Source organism: Stegodyphus dumicola, chromosome 10, assembly GCF_044657685.1.
Source record: "Stegodyphus dumicola isolate Sdum_Otavi_A_Nest chromosome 10, ASM4465768v1".
NCBI classification, from domain to species: domain Eukaryota; kingdom Metazoa; phylum Arthropoda; class Arachnida; order Araneae; family Eresidae; genus Stegodyphus; species Stegodyphus dumicola.
In genome coordinates, this window is record NC_140777.1 from 175,544,693 (window position 1) to 175,559,993 (window position 15,301).

Consider the following 15,301-nt stretch of genomic DNA (forward strand, 5'->3'; position numbering starts at 1 on the left):
CTTTTTACTGCATATTTGAAATATCATCCAAATCCACTAGCATTGGCTTCATCATCCAAGTTGGAAAATCCATTTGTTTTAAGTTACGAAATCTTTTAAATCAGCCGATAAAATTTTGAGATGATCAACAATAACAAGTATAGCAGTAGTCATGTCACATTTTTGGAGCCAATGAGACTTTTCAAAATTTGTGTGGTAAATAGTATATGCCTGACATAATTCAACAAAGATAATGAAACCAAATATCTTTCTTTTGCATCATAAGTTTTATTTGCTCCTTGAAGTTGTTTATTTAATATATTTAATTTTTCAAAGATATCGGCTAAATAACTCACAGTTGCCTTGTTATCATCCGTTAACGGATTTTTCATTTCAGGTTTGTCGCTTAAAAAATAACTAAGAGTATCAAATAGTTCCATAAATCTTTCCAAGCAGTTCCATTTCAACAGCCTTCTTACTTCAGTGTGAAGTACAAGTCTCATATAGTCTTCATTTTGCTCTTCATAAAATAACTTGAAAAGACGTTCACATTTGGCCCTAGCTTTAATAGCATCGATACACTTTATAACTGAATTTAGTACTTCATTTAGAACAGGCGAATTGTTTTTAGCTACCACAAGAAGCATTTCTGGATTCTCATCTTTTATCAATTTTAAGCAACCCTTTCTCTTATTCTTTGCTTTATTTTATTTTTCAACCATCATATTAGGAGCACCATCTGCAGTACAAGATGTATTCTATTTTTTATTGGTATCTTTTTTATATCTAAGTAATTTTTTAGCTTACTATAAATATCTTTGGGGGTAGTGGTGCTTTCTAATGATTTACAGAATATTTCTTCGGCAAAATCCCCTTTATGAATATATCTTACGTAAGTTACAAGTACGGCCTCAGTGTCTCTCAAAGTTGGTTCATCCATTTGCACCGAAAATTTTCTTGTTTTCAGCTTTTCAACAAGTTGTTGTATTTCAATGGCCTCACTCATTTAATCTTTGTTCTGCAAACAGTATTGTTATTTAGTGGCATAGCGTTAACGTCTTCGTCATCTTTTTCTAGAAAAGTTTAAATACTGATATTGATGGTTTGATTAAATTCTCCCCTATAGTACGGCTTTTCCCAGATTAAGTGATGAGTAACGAAATTTGATAAATAGCCTCAAGAACACGATTAACAGTTGCATTATGAGCAGTAAATAGACAATTTAATATTACTCTGTTTTCAAAAATTTTCCTTAAAGTGTGAAAATAATTCAAATCTGAATTCATATCACCATTATGTTTTGCCTTGATGTGCCTCAAGACAGCCTAGTTTCATTGATTGTTGGTCAGGCATTATTGGCATAAAAGGACAAAAGTTGACTGTTTATGGACCGGGTGTGAAACTAAATTTTAAATATGCCTCCGAATACCGACGAACGGTTTTTCTCGCTTGCACCCCTCATTTCACTTAAGGGCTGAAATAAATAAATATAAGATCATTATAAACAAAGCTGAAAGCAGCTGCTGTTGCCATTCAAGGAAAGAATAATATACCGATTGTCATTCCTACAGTAAAAAATAAAATAAATTTGTTGGCTGCAATGTGAGAGAAACGTCTGGAAAGCATAATGTGTCAGTTATTTAACTGCCTTTAAAAGCATTTAAATGACCATGTCTACAGCGAGCATTCTTTATAAAATATTTAAAATGCACCGCAATTTAAAAACTTTTATACGTATACATCACTTACATTTTTCTTTATTTTGGGGAATAAAAATGAAATTTTGAAAATTTTTCACTTCATGAAACATATTTAGAACGTCCTTTGTCCCCTTAACCGCTTCCCTTACAAATTTTTTTGAAAAAAATTGCAAAAAATCATCACATTTTTTTTTTTTATTTTATTATTAAATACAACAAAACGAAACAAATCAAAATATGTAGGCTTTAAGTTGAATTTTTAATTTTTTGAAGGTGTAAAAGTATTTATTTTTAATATTAGTTTACTATCCCGAGTTATCTCGGGCAAACGAAAATAGTTAAATATTAATCTTTGTATGATTGTTTTTGAAACAAGGGACAACACAGAGTGATACCTGACGTTCTACACTGGTATCTGGTCTCTTTTCTTACTGGCTTACCGCTGGAATCTCTTTCACAGGAGCACAGAGTACACTGTCTCGTTTGATTTGATTCCCCCCCACCTCTTCATAATCACTATCTGAAAAATCATCGCTTTCGCTATCTTGCATCATCGACATTATTTTATTTTTTTCCCAACGCATGCATCCTTCTTTATACATTACTAATCCACAAGCCAATGTATACTATACAATAGGGAAACACGCGACCAATCCCTCCAAAAGAACCGCGCAATCAACAAAATTTGGCAAACTGCCAACCAAAGCTGAATATTTCCTTTCATTTCCTCCAGACTGAGTAAAACCGTGATAAAAGAAATCGTACTAATAAATTCTGCTTCGCCCGAGTTATCTCGGAATAATAATTAACTGCAATATATACGAACCCGAGATAACTCGGGATAATCAGGCAAGCGGTTAAACGCTGGTCGAGTCCATTTTCTAATTTCCCCCTTTAACAGACGCATTGCCCCCTTGTGGAGCAGGGCCCTACGTTGGGAAACATGGGTTTAGAGGGATTTGAAGGCAAGATTTATAGACCCATGGTTCTAGAAGATTTGAGAAATATGTGACAAAATGAAAAATATCTCTGTGGTATCAACAGGTAATGGATGTATTTTACAGAAAGTTTGCAATGAATTTCTTACTTTCTGGAGAACAATGAAAACATAATATTTGAATGTTTTACTTCTGATACTAGAATCTTAACATGTTTATCTTCCTTTTATTTTCTCTACTTTTCACTAGACTCAAGCATGGAAAATATCAAAAATGCTTTTAATCTTATCACATGGGCAGGAATTATAGAAAGGGATTTTTTTATTGATAAAGAAATTGAAAACTACAATTTAAAAGATTCATCTAATATGTCTTAATGCATTATGCACATATCTGGCAGTAGGCATTTTCCCACCTGATACAATCTCTTGAATCCTAAATTCTGCTGCCTTGTGTCTTTTTAAATTCTGCTTCCAAAGCCAGCTCTAAACTCTAAAACGTTTTGCCATTTCTAGATTTTGTTGTTCCGTGTGTCACTAAATTCTAAAAATTCTGCAACATCAGCTCTGTAACCAGCCTTTACCATATATATTTCATATTTCTTTTAAACGTTCATATTACTAAAGAAATTAAATTAGCCACTTTTTCTGTACATTTTAATGCAGTTATGTTTTTTAGAATAACAGAAATCCTTAATTAAATCCAAAAATTCTAAAATGAAAAGGAAACATGTTGAAGAAAGAAACTGAATACATAAAGAAAATTATTCTTCAAAGATATATGCAGTTCAAAGCACAAAGATATGTAAATTACCCAATTCTTTATTTGTTTATGATTTCAGCCTTTACCATAATTTCCCATTTCTATTTTCTCATATGATAGAGTTACTGAGCCGGATTAAATTTAAATTGTATAATCTTTGACCACTACTCCACATTTTCAGTTTTAATTTGACTGTTCTTGTTTAATTACGTCATCGTGAGCTGTAACTGATTTTGTTAGCATCAGAACATGCCTTTGTGTTCTAAGTTCTTTTTAAATAAGAGGCTTATTCAAACCTTTGTCTGATATTGTAGTTACTTTCAGACATAACAATAATATGCTTCACATGTGTCGGTGGGTTTTGACTATTTAACTTTTACCATATCAAGTAAACCCTCATAGGTACATTGTGGAGAGGTTGACAAGTTTGGAGATAAAGAACACAGAAACTAGCGAGAGCATAGGTTTTCATATTGAGACCTGTAATTGTTAGAAAAATGCTTAAAGAGAAGGAAATCGATATAAATTAGCCAAAATGTTTGGTAAGGCTTCATATTAAAGTGACGGATAAATATTTTGTTGAGTGTTGTTGTTATAAAACATAAATGTTTTGTAGCTTTTAATGTGTAGTTATCCTAATATCATTTAAGAATCAATGTCATAAATTAAATGTATTTTAAACTGTGAAATTTTATTAGATTTTGATTTTAATAGGGCTTTTTTAACAAATATTGTTAAAAAGTAAAATTTAATAGTGGCCACATAAATCCATAATGACTAAGGTTATCAAACTACCTGATTTAATTATAACTAACTGCTCACCCTTAAAAATTATCTGTACATATTAAAGCGAGTTATTGCCTTTCATTAATACTCACTGTGGTCACAAGATAAAATACAAAAATGTAAAAATGGCCTTTCAGGTTTGTTCTAATCAGCATGTCTTTCTCTAGACAAGCGGCAGTGGTGACAACATTCAGTCTTTTGTTATGAATCATGCTGATTATGATCTTACTTCTTATTTTAACCTATGCCGTTTGATGTAAAATCTACCTGCTATTTACTAAATCTGTATGTGACAAAATGAGATACAAAAATCAACATAAAGCTAACTATTAGTAAAACGTAAATGTCACTCTTTCAAATATGCCCAACTATTATATTATAAGTGTAAAATATTTAATGCTACTTGATAAATTGCTTAAAGTTTATTTTATTCTCAAACTAAAGGCCAGAAGGGAAGGTTCCCCCTTCCCTTCTGGCCTTTTAGGATGGTATTACAAAAGTGAAATTCAGGGATAGATATAGTTCGACCGCCTCATTCGCGACCATGAGCGCAAATGCGCATGCGCCATTTGGACCGAATTATTCTCAAAATAGGGTGGAAGGATGGGGATTTTCTTTCCCTCCAGCATAGCTCTTTCCGGAGAAGAGAAGACCTTTCACATTGTAGCAAGTAATACCGCCTCTTTTGGACGAGTCTATGTGTTTTGGCAGAATGCCAACCAGGGTTGCGCTTGAGACGGTCGAACTATAATATTTTTAATTGAATTTATACAGTTCTCATTTGCTAATAGGTCCTTAATTTTTTTCATTAATGGTCCTTAAAAGTACTTAATTTCCATGTGCAGAAATGTGTACAAATGCTGTCTGATATGCATTTAAATAAACAATTTATTTCTGTATTTGTTATATGCCATCAAATGCAGGCTCGGATTGTCATGTAAGGTATGTTCTCCCTCCTTTTCGCATGCCTTCAAGGTATTATTGGAAGCATTACGTATTTTTTTTCACTTCTCCTACTTAAAAAAAGGGGGGGGGGAGATTCTACAGTCATATTAACACCTTAACTGTTGTGAGACCCACTTGTGGATCATGATATATTAGTTTTTGGAGCCTTGTGAAACACTGAAATTTGTGGCTGTATGTACCACTGGTGGGTCACCTTTTCAGCAATTTTATACATGGGAATATAGATATCTTCAACCTCCGAATCACTGCTCAATTGCAAACATATAATTTCATAAATATATTGTATTTTTTATTACTCATAAAAATTTACAAAGTTCTAACATTTTGAAAATAATGCTCATCTTTTTTTCTTGCAAAATAGTGTTCAAAATACATGAATATGTGCTGCAGTGTTCTGTATAGCACAAAGTATTGTTCAAAAGTAAATAAAATTGATATAAAATGCCATGTTGCATCCTATACATAATAACCTACAATTATTTTTTTTCTCAAAATTATCTTATGAATTAAAATGTACTTATCTTTGAGATTTGGAATAATATAATACAAATGAGAGAAATATGATGCAAGTGCACTGAATAGGACCCGAATTTTACTTGAAGATGATAGCGTATAAATAAATGTCTAGCATAATGCGCATACATTAGCATATACATGAACAAAATAATAAAAATTCTGGTTTTGAAAATAATAGCTACATACACTGAAGTGCCACTGATTTAGGGATAGACATGGCTATGCGAATTGTATAGCATTGTGCCGCATTTATGCTCATGTGAGAGCATTGTGGTAACTGCACATATAGCTAGTATTGTGGTTGTTGTTAATCAATTGTTTCAACTGCCAGTATGGGTAAAATTCCTGATTTAGGCATCTTTGATCCCGGACAAATAGAAGGCGCTCAACGCATGAACCATTCGATTCCTGACTACGTCTGAGACCTACAATTTTAAAGGTTGACAGTGTCGGGTATACCAAGAATACACAGATGTGGGAGAAAAAACTGCAAACTTCAAAGGACAGTTAGACTTGAATGAGCGTGATGTGAGATAGTTCAGCAATATTGTACGTACCCAGCGAAGCTAGACCTAGCTGAATCGGAGAATTCAGATTACCACCCAGCTGAACCAGGGTGCCTGTTGTACAGTCAGTAAACAGACCACCCAATGCTTGCTTCACCATATGGGCTTTGGATGCTTTAGACCCACAAGATTACTATTGCTGAATAAATGCCATTAGGCTGCACGTCTTGACTGGCAAGACAAAACATATAATGGACTGTAAAGGACTGGAAACAAGTAGCATGGAGTGATAAGTCTCAATTCTGACTGCTTAATGTCGACAGGTAGCTGAAAATATGCCATGATACTCATAAAGCCATGGCTCCTGCATGCCAGGTTGGAACTGTACAAGTCCATGGTGGCTCAGTCATGGTCTGAAGTGTTTTCTCTTGGCAGTGTTTGGGATCTTTGGTACTTGTACCAACCTCCTTCAATGCGACCAGGTACATAGGGTTGCTTGGAGCTCTCATCCATCCATTTATGTTGTCCTGTCATTCACATGGAACTGGAGTTATCTAGCAAGATAACTGCACTTCTCACAGATCCCGATTGGCTCCTGCCTAGTTGAATGAGTATTCCTCTGACTTCTCTGTTATGATTTGGCCACCTAGAAGCCCTGACTTAAAGCCTTTTGAGTTCCTTTGGGATGTTTTGAAGAAAGGCATGAAAGAAAAAAGTTGTTTGATGTTTTGAAGAAAAGCACATATCACAACAGTCTCTACCCTTCCTGAATTATGGATAGCTCTAGCCAATGTTTAGCAAGCTATTCATGTGGAATGCTTCCACGCACTTGATTAATCTATGCCTTGTCGTGTGGCAGCTGCTGTCAATGCCAGGGAGGGCCAACTCCTTATTGACTTGCTGTCCCTAATTCAGTGGCACTGTATTTTCTGATAATGTCTTATGTAATGTTTATTTTTTCTTTGCATGTTCATGACTGAAACATGGAATGCTATAATGTCACACACTAAACATAAGATATTGACTTTTTTTAAAAGAACTATTGCATAAGCTGCTTGCCATGTTGCAGACTGTGGTAACAACCATTACAATACTGCCTGGAACTTCCTATCGGCAGTCAATAGTACTTGAGAGAATGCAATATAAAATATTGGTATGCACACTTCTATGATAGTGGTAGTCAGCTTAAAGTTCAGGTTTTGGATTGCCACAAGCACGTATGTGACATATGTGTATGTGTGTACAGAAATCTTAAAAATATACAATATTCTGATTGATCATCTCAGCATATTTTTGGCTTCGAAAACAGAAGTTTGTGGATAGAGTCAGTGCAAGGTTAATGATGATGCTTTCCACCAATGTTTGGCTTAATATTCCATTGTCACAGGGAAAGAATGAAACATCTATGCTAACATGGATGAAGCTGAACAAACTATTCATACTTCAGCCAAAACACTGCCCATGTGCACTTGTGTAAAGAATGATAAACCACCAAAACTTCAGCTAAACATTAATACACTTGTATAAAGGAATGTTTTGTGTTTGATGAGATTTATATTGTGTTATGTTTAAAAAGTTGTTCTTGCTAGGCAAGCATCATTGATAGGCTAGACACAGCATCAATAAAACGATTAAAATGCACTGGTGAAGTAAAACTTAAATTTATATTTTGTTACATTAATAGTTTAGTAACTAATGTTTATTTCAGATGCGAATAAAAATCTTTTATATGTATATATATTTCAATAAAATAAGAAAGAAAATGGAAAGAATCGCAAATTGAAATAACATTTTAGATATGTTAAGAATTTCTTTCCTTAAAATCTCAATACTATGAGTTTTTATATATTAATCACATTATGTGTGTGTCTATATATAAAGAGAGAGAGAGAAAATTAAGATAACACATTTAAATCCATTACATTTCCCCCTGAATCAAGTCAATAAAATAAATAACTGATTGCATGCACATGAAACATAGTGAAAAAATTTTTTAAATAGCACCATAATGAATCAAAAAGTGTAAACCAAAAATGAAATAAAGATAATTTTCATCTTTTGCTGTGTAATCATCAGGGGGTTGGTGTGACAAAAGAGGTAAATGAATCAGTGTATTTCTAATTTGACAGTAACACAAATTTACAAACTAAAAACCTCAAATAACTACAAAATGATCTGTGTCCTTCTAGGTCCCAGTCCAAACCCTATAGACTGGATTAGGAATAGCAGTACTGCCCAATTTTCCAAGTGTCCTCAAGTACCAAATAATTGCAATAAACAGCATAGAAATCAGTCACTGGATTAAAATAAAAACATTGAGCAGGCTGAGTCTAACTCCCCCAAAAATGTTATAACAACATAAAACAGGCAGTAATTAGTTAAATTAGTTCTATGACTATAACATGTAATAAATGAACAATTAATTGTAAATGGAAAAGGAAACCTCCTTCTCTCACCCCTCCCCCAGTGTGAGTGGGTGTTTACTTGTGTGCGAAGGAGTGATTCACTATTCAGGTGTACGTCATAATTGTCAAAACTCATTACAAAAATGGGGAGTGCTAGACAGAAATAGTTTTAAAAAACGGAAAGTGCTATGTGCAATCTTTAGGTCTAACAATGCTCCCACAAAAAATAACAGTATGTAATTGATAAAGTAATTCAAGGTATCCAGTCAGCAGCAACCATACAATTGCCCACATAAAATCATGAGTTGAATGAAGCAAAACATTACAATGATGTAGGACAATGTGAGTATCAGCCTAAAAAAAATCACTATTATTCACAACATTTAGGAATGTCAATGTTCTAGGTGCAGCAAGCAATGCCAAAAAACTTTTATAAGCAGCTATACAAAATTCAGTTGGTATAACAACTTGAATCAACAGGAAAAGAGATTTGCTGGAGTGTATTTTGACAAAGGAGGCAAACATTAATTTTTCAAATAGAATATCTCTAGTGATAAGACATATGTTCACTGCCTTGGTTTGTCAACAAATAGAAGTGCTTCATTTAGGGATAAGAATAAGGCAAGAATGCTAAATGCATCTCTTACAAACCACAGTTTGGTGTGATTTTAGTGGCAAGAGATGACTAGCACCTTCTTATTTGAAGATGTCGTTGAAAATTTAGTTACATTAAATTATGGTCATTATTGTCACATAATCACAAACGTTTTGTGGCCTGATCTGAATGATATGGATTCTGTGAAAGAGTTTCAGCAGGATAGGTTTACTAACTATACATTGGGCTAGAGAATGATCTTTCTTCACGAAAAATTCTCTGGGTCGATAATTTCAGTATGTGGTTAATAACTGGAAATGGCCTGCAAAGTCTTGTGACTTAATAAGTTCTGACATTCTGTTTGTGGGATTACATTAAGTCAAAAGTTTATATGAACAAATAATAATCAGTCCTCAAACTAAGAGAGAAATTCAATGGATCATTTGCATATTCAGTGGAGACACCTGAGAAAAGGTCTTCATGAATTTCATTGATAAGGTCAAGAAAGTGGAGACGGGCATATGTCAGAAATCATCTTTCTCTGTTAAACCAGAGTGTATGTGGAGGAAAAGTTTACACTTTTTATGCAGCTTTGAATGATTTGTTGAATTTTTAAAACCCGTACAATTTGTGAAACATAATATGTATATAGATATTTAAAAAACATATGGATACATAAAAAGAAACAATTTTTTTTATTTCTGTTTCTGCCTCTTAAAATTAATTTTGAAGATTATATACATATCTATTTTCCTTAAATATGTCTCTTATTTTTGTGCTATCTTTAGTTCATAATTGAAGTAAAGTTTTCCACTTTATAAGATATGTTTCTGATGTTTTAGATCCTACTCTTCATCACCTGTTCCATCTGAGGCCGAAGAATATGAAATTCATAGGCCCATTGCAATTGAATCTCTGACTAAAACCGATCATAACTATTATGGTCGTGTAGAGAAAATGCCTAAAAAAATAACTGAAGGCTCTGGAGCTCGGCAGAGTCGTCCATCCACTGATTCATCATCAGAATCTGAAGATACTGCTCTTGTTAAAGAAATAGTTGACACATTAGTTGGTGTAGTTGCTGAACGTTTTGTTGATGAAGAAAAGGAAAAGTGTAATGTAGAGAGTATTAGTCATAACATGCAAGTTACTAGTCTTTATTTAAATGGTGATTTATCAAAAATATCTGTTGAATCAGTTGCTGAAGAATCTGTATATACTACCAAGCATTTATATGATATTGAAGGTTTTGATAAAGAGTCTGAAAATGTTTCTCACGATCAAGTATCTGCTTTAGACGAGTCCCCCACAGTCACTGAGGAAAAGGATGATTTTGCAAAATTAGAGCAATTAGCCTTAGAACTTGAAACTGAAGCTGCAGCTTGCAAAATTGTTGAAGAAATGCTGCAAGATGATGAATTAATGGAGTCTTGTGATCCGCATTTTCAAGACCGGAACATTCTTATACAGCCAGAAAACTATGTCATTAACTATGAATATGATACTCCCAGCCCTTCTGTTAATGAAATGCCAAATGTATCAGAATCAGACAATAATGAAATATTATCAACCATGTCATCAATACTTACTAGTGTTGAAATTTCTGAAGCAATTCATTCGGATATTGAAATGCATGATGACATGTTGAAAGAAAATAGATCTGAGGAGAAAATAGATGATGCTTATGCAGAGAAAATTTCAGTTGGCATGAAATGTGAATTTATTGAAGAAAGCAAAAAAGACATTAAAGTTTCCAATGAGAACTTTTATCTCCCAAATGTAATTGACAATGATAACAGAGATCAAACACAAATGGCTATAGCTAGTATTCTAAATACTGAAAGTAATGTACAAAGTATGGATGATTTTCATTATCAGGAAATGGAAGTAAATGATCTTGAAAACATTAGTTCTGTTAATTTAACAAATATTGAAGTTGAGCCTTCTCTTAATGTAAATAATCCTGCAACTTATGATTCTGTTAGCAAAAATGATTTTGAAACCACTGAATCTGAAAATACACAAGCTTTGAAAGAAAATTCTAATGCCATTACTTATGTGGCACAGTCTAATGAAATCAAAGAGGAAACTGGAGGCTCACCATCTGAAGTTTATTCAGATATTACAACAAATAAGACTGAAAAAATAAATGATACATGTTCAGGAGAAGTGTTATCTAAAACAGTTACAGGTAAGGTAATTTTAATTTATGTGAAAATTTTATTCTAATTCAAATAAATTTATTTGAGGATTAGTTTTATGGCATAAAAATGTATGTATAATTCTCTTTAGGTATGGATGTTTAACATAGGTTTAGTTGAGCATTAATTTTCAATAATTTTAATAGTTACAATCTCATGTTATGATACTTTGTAATATTTATGAATTTAATGTATATAAATTTTGTATTTTATTCTTTTTTATTCAAGAACAAATTAAAAATTGTTATTCAGTTTTAAAAATTATTATTAAATTTTAAAATAATTCTTATATTATGACGTTGTGACATTTGTTAGTAATAACAAACGTAAAAAAATTATTTATTTATTACTTAAACAGATATGATTTTAAAATTTCTGTTCTATTTTCAGACTCGCCCAATACAGAAAAGCCATCTATTGTTAGTAATAACAAACGTAAAAAAATTATTTATTTATTACTTAAACAGATATGATTTTAAAATTTCTGTTCTATTTTCAGACTCGCCCAATACAGAAAAGCCATCTAATGACACTGTGCCGTCAGCCTTACCACCAACACCAGAAGAACTTGAGAAAAGTCTAACAGAAATATCAAAGTTAATTCCAATATGTCTGGATGCAATGAGAGAATGTCTTCAACGATTTATTCAACATTACAAATCTTTGTATCGTATTGCACATTACTATTGTCATTCAACAAAAAATAAGGTATTGGAATGTAACAAAATTTAGATTTAATCTAATTGGTATATTAATTCTATCATGAACTATAATAGAAATGCTGTACTTTAAAATGGTAAGTATAAAATTGCCAGAAATGAAATTCCTTTGTTAAAAGTATTATTTATATTTTGTTATGCAAAATAATTTAATATTTAGAAATTGCAAATATTACATTATTTTCATAACAAAATATAAATAATACTTTTAACAACTTATTAATATTAACTTATTAATATAACAACTTATTTAACATATTTTATTAACTTGTAATGAATAATTTAAATAGATCTAAAAATGTAAAATATATTTTCAATGATCGAATAATATTTAATGTGAAAATTTCATTAGCTCGATTGAAATATATTTCAATCTAGTCCACTTCCCCAATCATTCAATTTCGAGTTTATGTACATTAATGTCTGGAAAATATTTTTCTCCTTATTTCCTTTAATGGTCTAGAATCCACTGTCATCACAAGAGTAAACTTACTAATTGACTTTAGTATGCAATCTTTGGATTGCTTGTTTCTTTAAAATCTGTGTTAATTCTCTAAAGATAATTATATATTTTTTAAAAATATATTTAATGTTTTTATTTTTTACATAAAATTCCTTTTTTATTAAATAAATAATATAAAATCCTTTTTGTATTTATATTGTTAAAGATTTTAATGAAAAGACTTTTGTACTTATATGTGTCACTTGAAAATTCTTCAGATGATGTAATTTTTTCATATGTTTCAGAATTTGAGCTGGGCACGAGAAATCCTTCTGGCTGCCACACCTCCAACTAAAAAATATCAGTCCCTACCTGGTTTGTTCGCAGAACGGAAAAATACAAATTTCTTCAATGTAAGCTTATTGTTCTTTGATTTTATATATCTTTTCTGGAGTTCAAAAATATTTTCCAAAATGGGAATACATAGCTTCCTTACTCTGTATCTATATATAAATATTTTTTTTTTTATTTTTTAGTGTAGTTTAATTCTGCTGCATATTTTTAATATTTTTTATTTTAATACACATGGTATCATGTTGTCATCTTTAGCAGTGATCATCTATCACAAATATGAAAGAGTGAAAACTCTTAAAATCGTTAAATATCTATTTTGGTAAGCAAAAAATATTGATAGCAAAATATATGATGATTCAGCAAGATTCATTCAAGAAATGTTTCTGTGAAATTTATTTATTGAACCTTAGAAGTAGATTGATTTCTGATACTGACTTTGATTGAATTTTCAACTTTTAAAATGTTTGCTGCAAAAACGGGTATTTAAATGTTAAAATCATTACCATCTTACTGAAAGGAATAAGCATGCCATGTATCAATTTTTAGACATATTTTAATATTATTACTGTTGAAACCTTCTAAAAGAAAATTTTGTCATTATAGTGAGAACTACAGAAATTATTATTAGAAGTTTAATGATTGTAAATTGATAACTGTGCTTTATTTTTCAAATCAACTACTTACTGTGATTTGTTAATAGCAACCATAGGTTTTTGCAGTTCTAGTCATTTACAGAAAAATAATAATTTTGTAATTAATATCATCCTTTAGCTGACAAACTGCTAGTGTCTCTGTGATTGCATGCATAATTTTTTGTACCAGTTTTACATTGATTACTGCCTACAGACTTTATCTTTTATTTTATAGAATTATACAGTATGTTCCTAGTTAGCTCAGTCCAGGCGCTCAAGGATATAGATACAATATCTTTTCATTCTTTGGAATAAGCATATTGATGTAAATCATGAGAAACAGCTTCATAATGCCATGCTAAATTAGAACCATTTATTGACATATAAAGGGCACTGCTTGGCATATGTCACAAAAATAAGTGGCTTGCACCTGCTTTACGTTGATTATTGCAAATGTACACAGTGTACAGGGTATTATCATGTGCTAATTCAGCAAAACATTAATAATACATTGTAACTTTGGTAGGCCTTTGAGTTTTAACATTATTATCAATAAAGCCAGATCTTTTAATTTTGTGCCTATCACACTTGGCCATATACCATTCTTTGATATGCATCAGCAGCTACTTATTATAATATACAGAAGTCCGAGATCCAAACATCAATATCCGGAATGATCTAAAATCTGGACCTTAAATCCACCAATAAACTTTATTATTATTATTATTATTATTTCTCTCATTAAATATGTAAAGAATTTAACTTGAGCATTAAATAAAATACCTCTTATTGAAGAAACAATCATTTTAGCATAAATTTGTGTGATCAATAATTTGACCCCGTAGCTGCGTATCTGCTTGGAATACATGTCAAACCGAAACATTCTACATAGAAACATCGTTCATTTTACACCAACTAATGTTTCATATCTCTGATGCCAACCTGGCGAATCATTATGTATTATATTTTGCTTTCATCACCACACATGACAACTTGAGTAATGACTCGTACAGCAATGCCTAAACATTATTATTATTATTATTATTATTGGCTATAACAAAGAGTATGGTAACCTTTTCTGTTGACATTATGCTTGGCAATGATTGCAGATTTAAGTTAAATGTGCTAAGAAATGTTGATGAGGAAAAATTTAACAAAATTTCTTTCCATGTGCTAAAAACATATTTGCTAATGATATTCATAGGCCAAAAGATTACATTTAGTATTATTTGAATTAAGAATAACTGATTTGTTATTCACATAAACCCAGAACTGGTGCCAGAGCTCATATGGCCTCACAGGATGCCAGAATTTAGGAAGACAAAATTTTTGGAATTTAGAGAAACACCGAACACAAAATTAGGGATGACAAAATTTTTAGAATATAGAGAAAGCACTTAAGAGTATGTGGGAATTTGTTTATTCAGGACTCAGATAAGTCTTAAAGTATGTACAAGAAATAGACGTAAGTGTAATAAATAACTAATACAATTCAGGCTAAATTGTGTCAGTGTGCGATAGAAGCAAAGCAAAATTTAGCGGAACAGCTTGTCTTTCTTCACCAGTTTCATTATACATAGCGGATTATACATTTCATTTTACATAGCGGATGCTATTAAGCTAGTCTAAAATTATACTTTACCGATTCCAAGGAATTTCAGTTAATATAGCAGATTGCACTGTTCCATAATTTTCTGGTTTGATCCGGCTTATTATTTTTTGCAGGCTGTTATTATTACTGCAATTTTATAAAAATTAAAGTTTGAACTTTCGAGCTTTCTGGAGCTGCAACAGGATCTA

General features: G+C 31.7%; 1 protein-coding gene across 1 annotated transcript in view; it reads left to right on the forward strand.

Annotated features, from left to right (window-relative positions):
* The window catches only part of LOC118206141 (calcineurin-binding protein cabin-1-like), a 195,928-nt gene that overhangs the window by 150,458 nt on the left and 30,169 nt on the right, over positions 1-15,301 (forward strand). Inside the window, exons 36-38 of the mRNA XM_085825897.1 lie at positions 9,996-11,344; positions 11,854-12,062; positions 12,821-12,928. Of these exons, the coding sequence (XP_085682023.1) occupies positions 9,996-11,344; positions 11,854-12,062; positions 12,821-12,928 (1,666 nt within the window). The remainder of the gene's footprint in view (positions 1-9,995; positions 11,345-11,853; positions 12,063-12,820; positions 12,929-15,301) is intronic.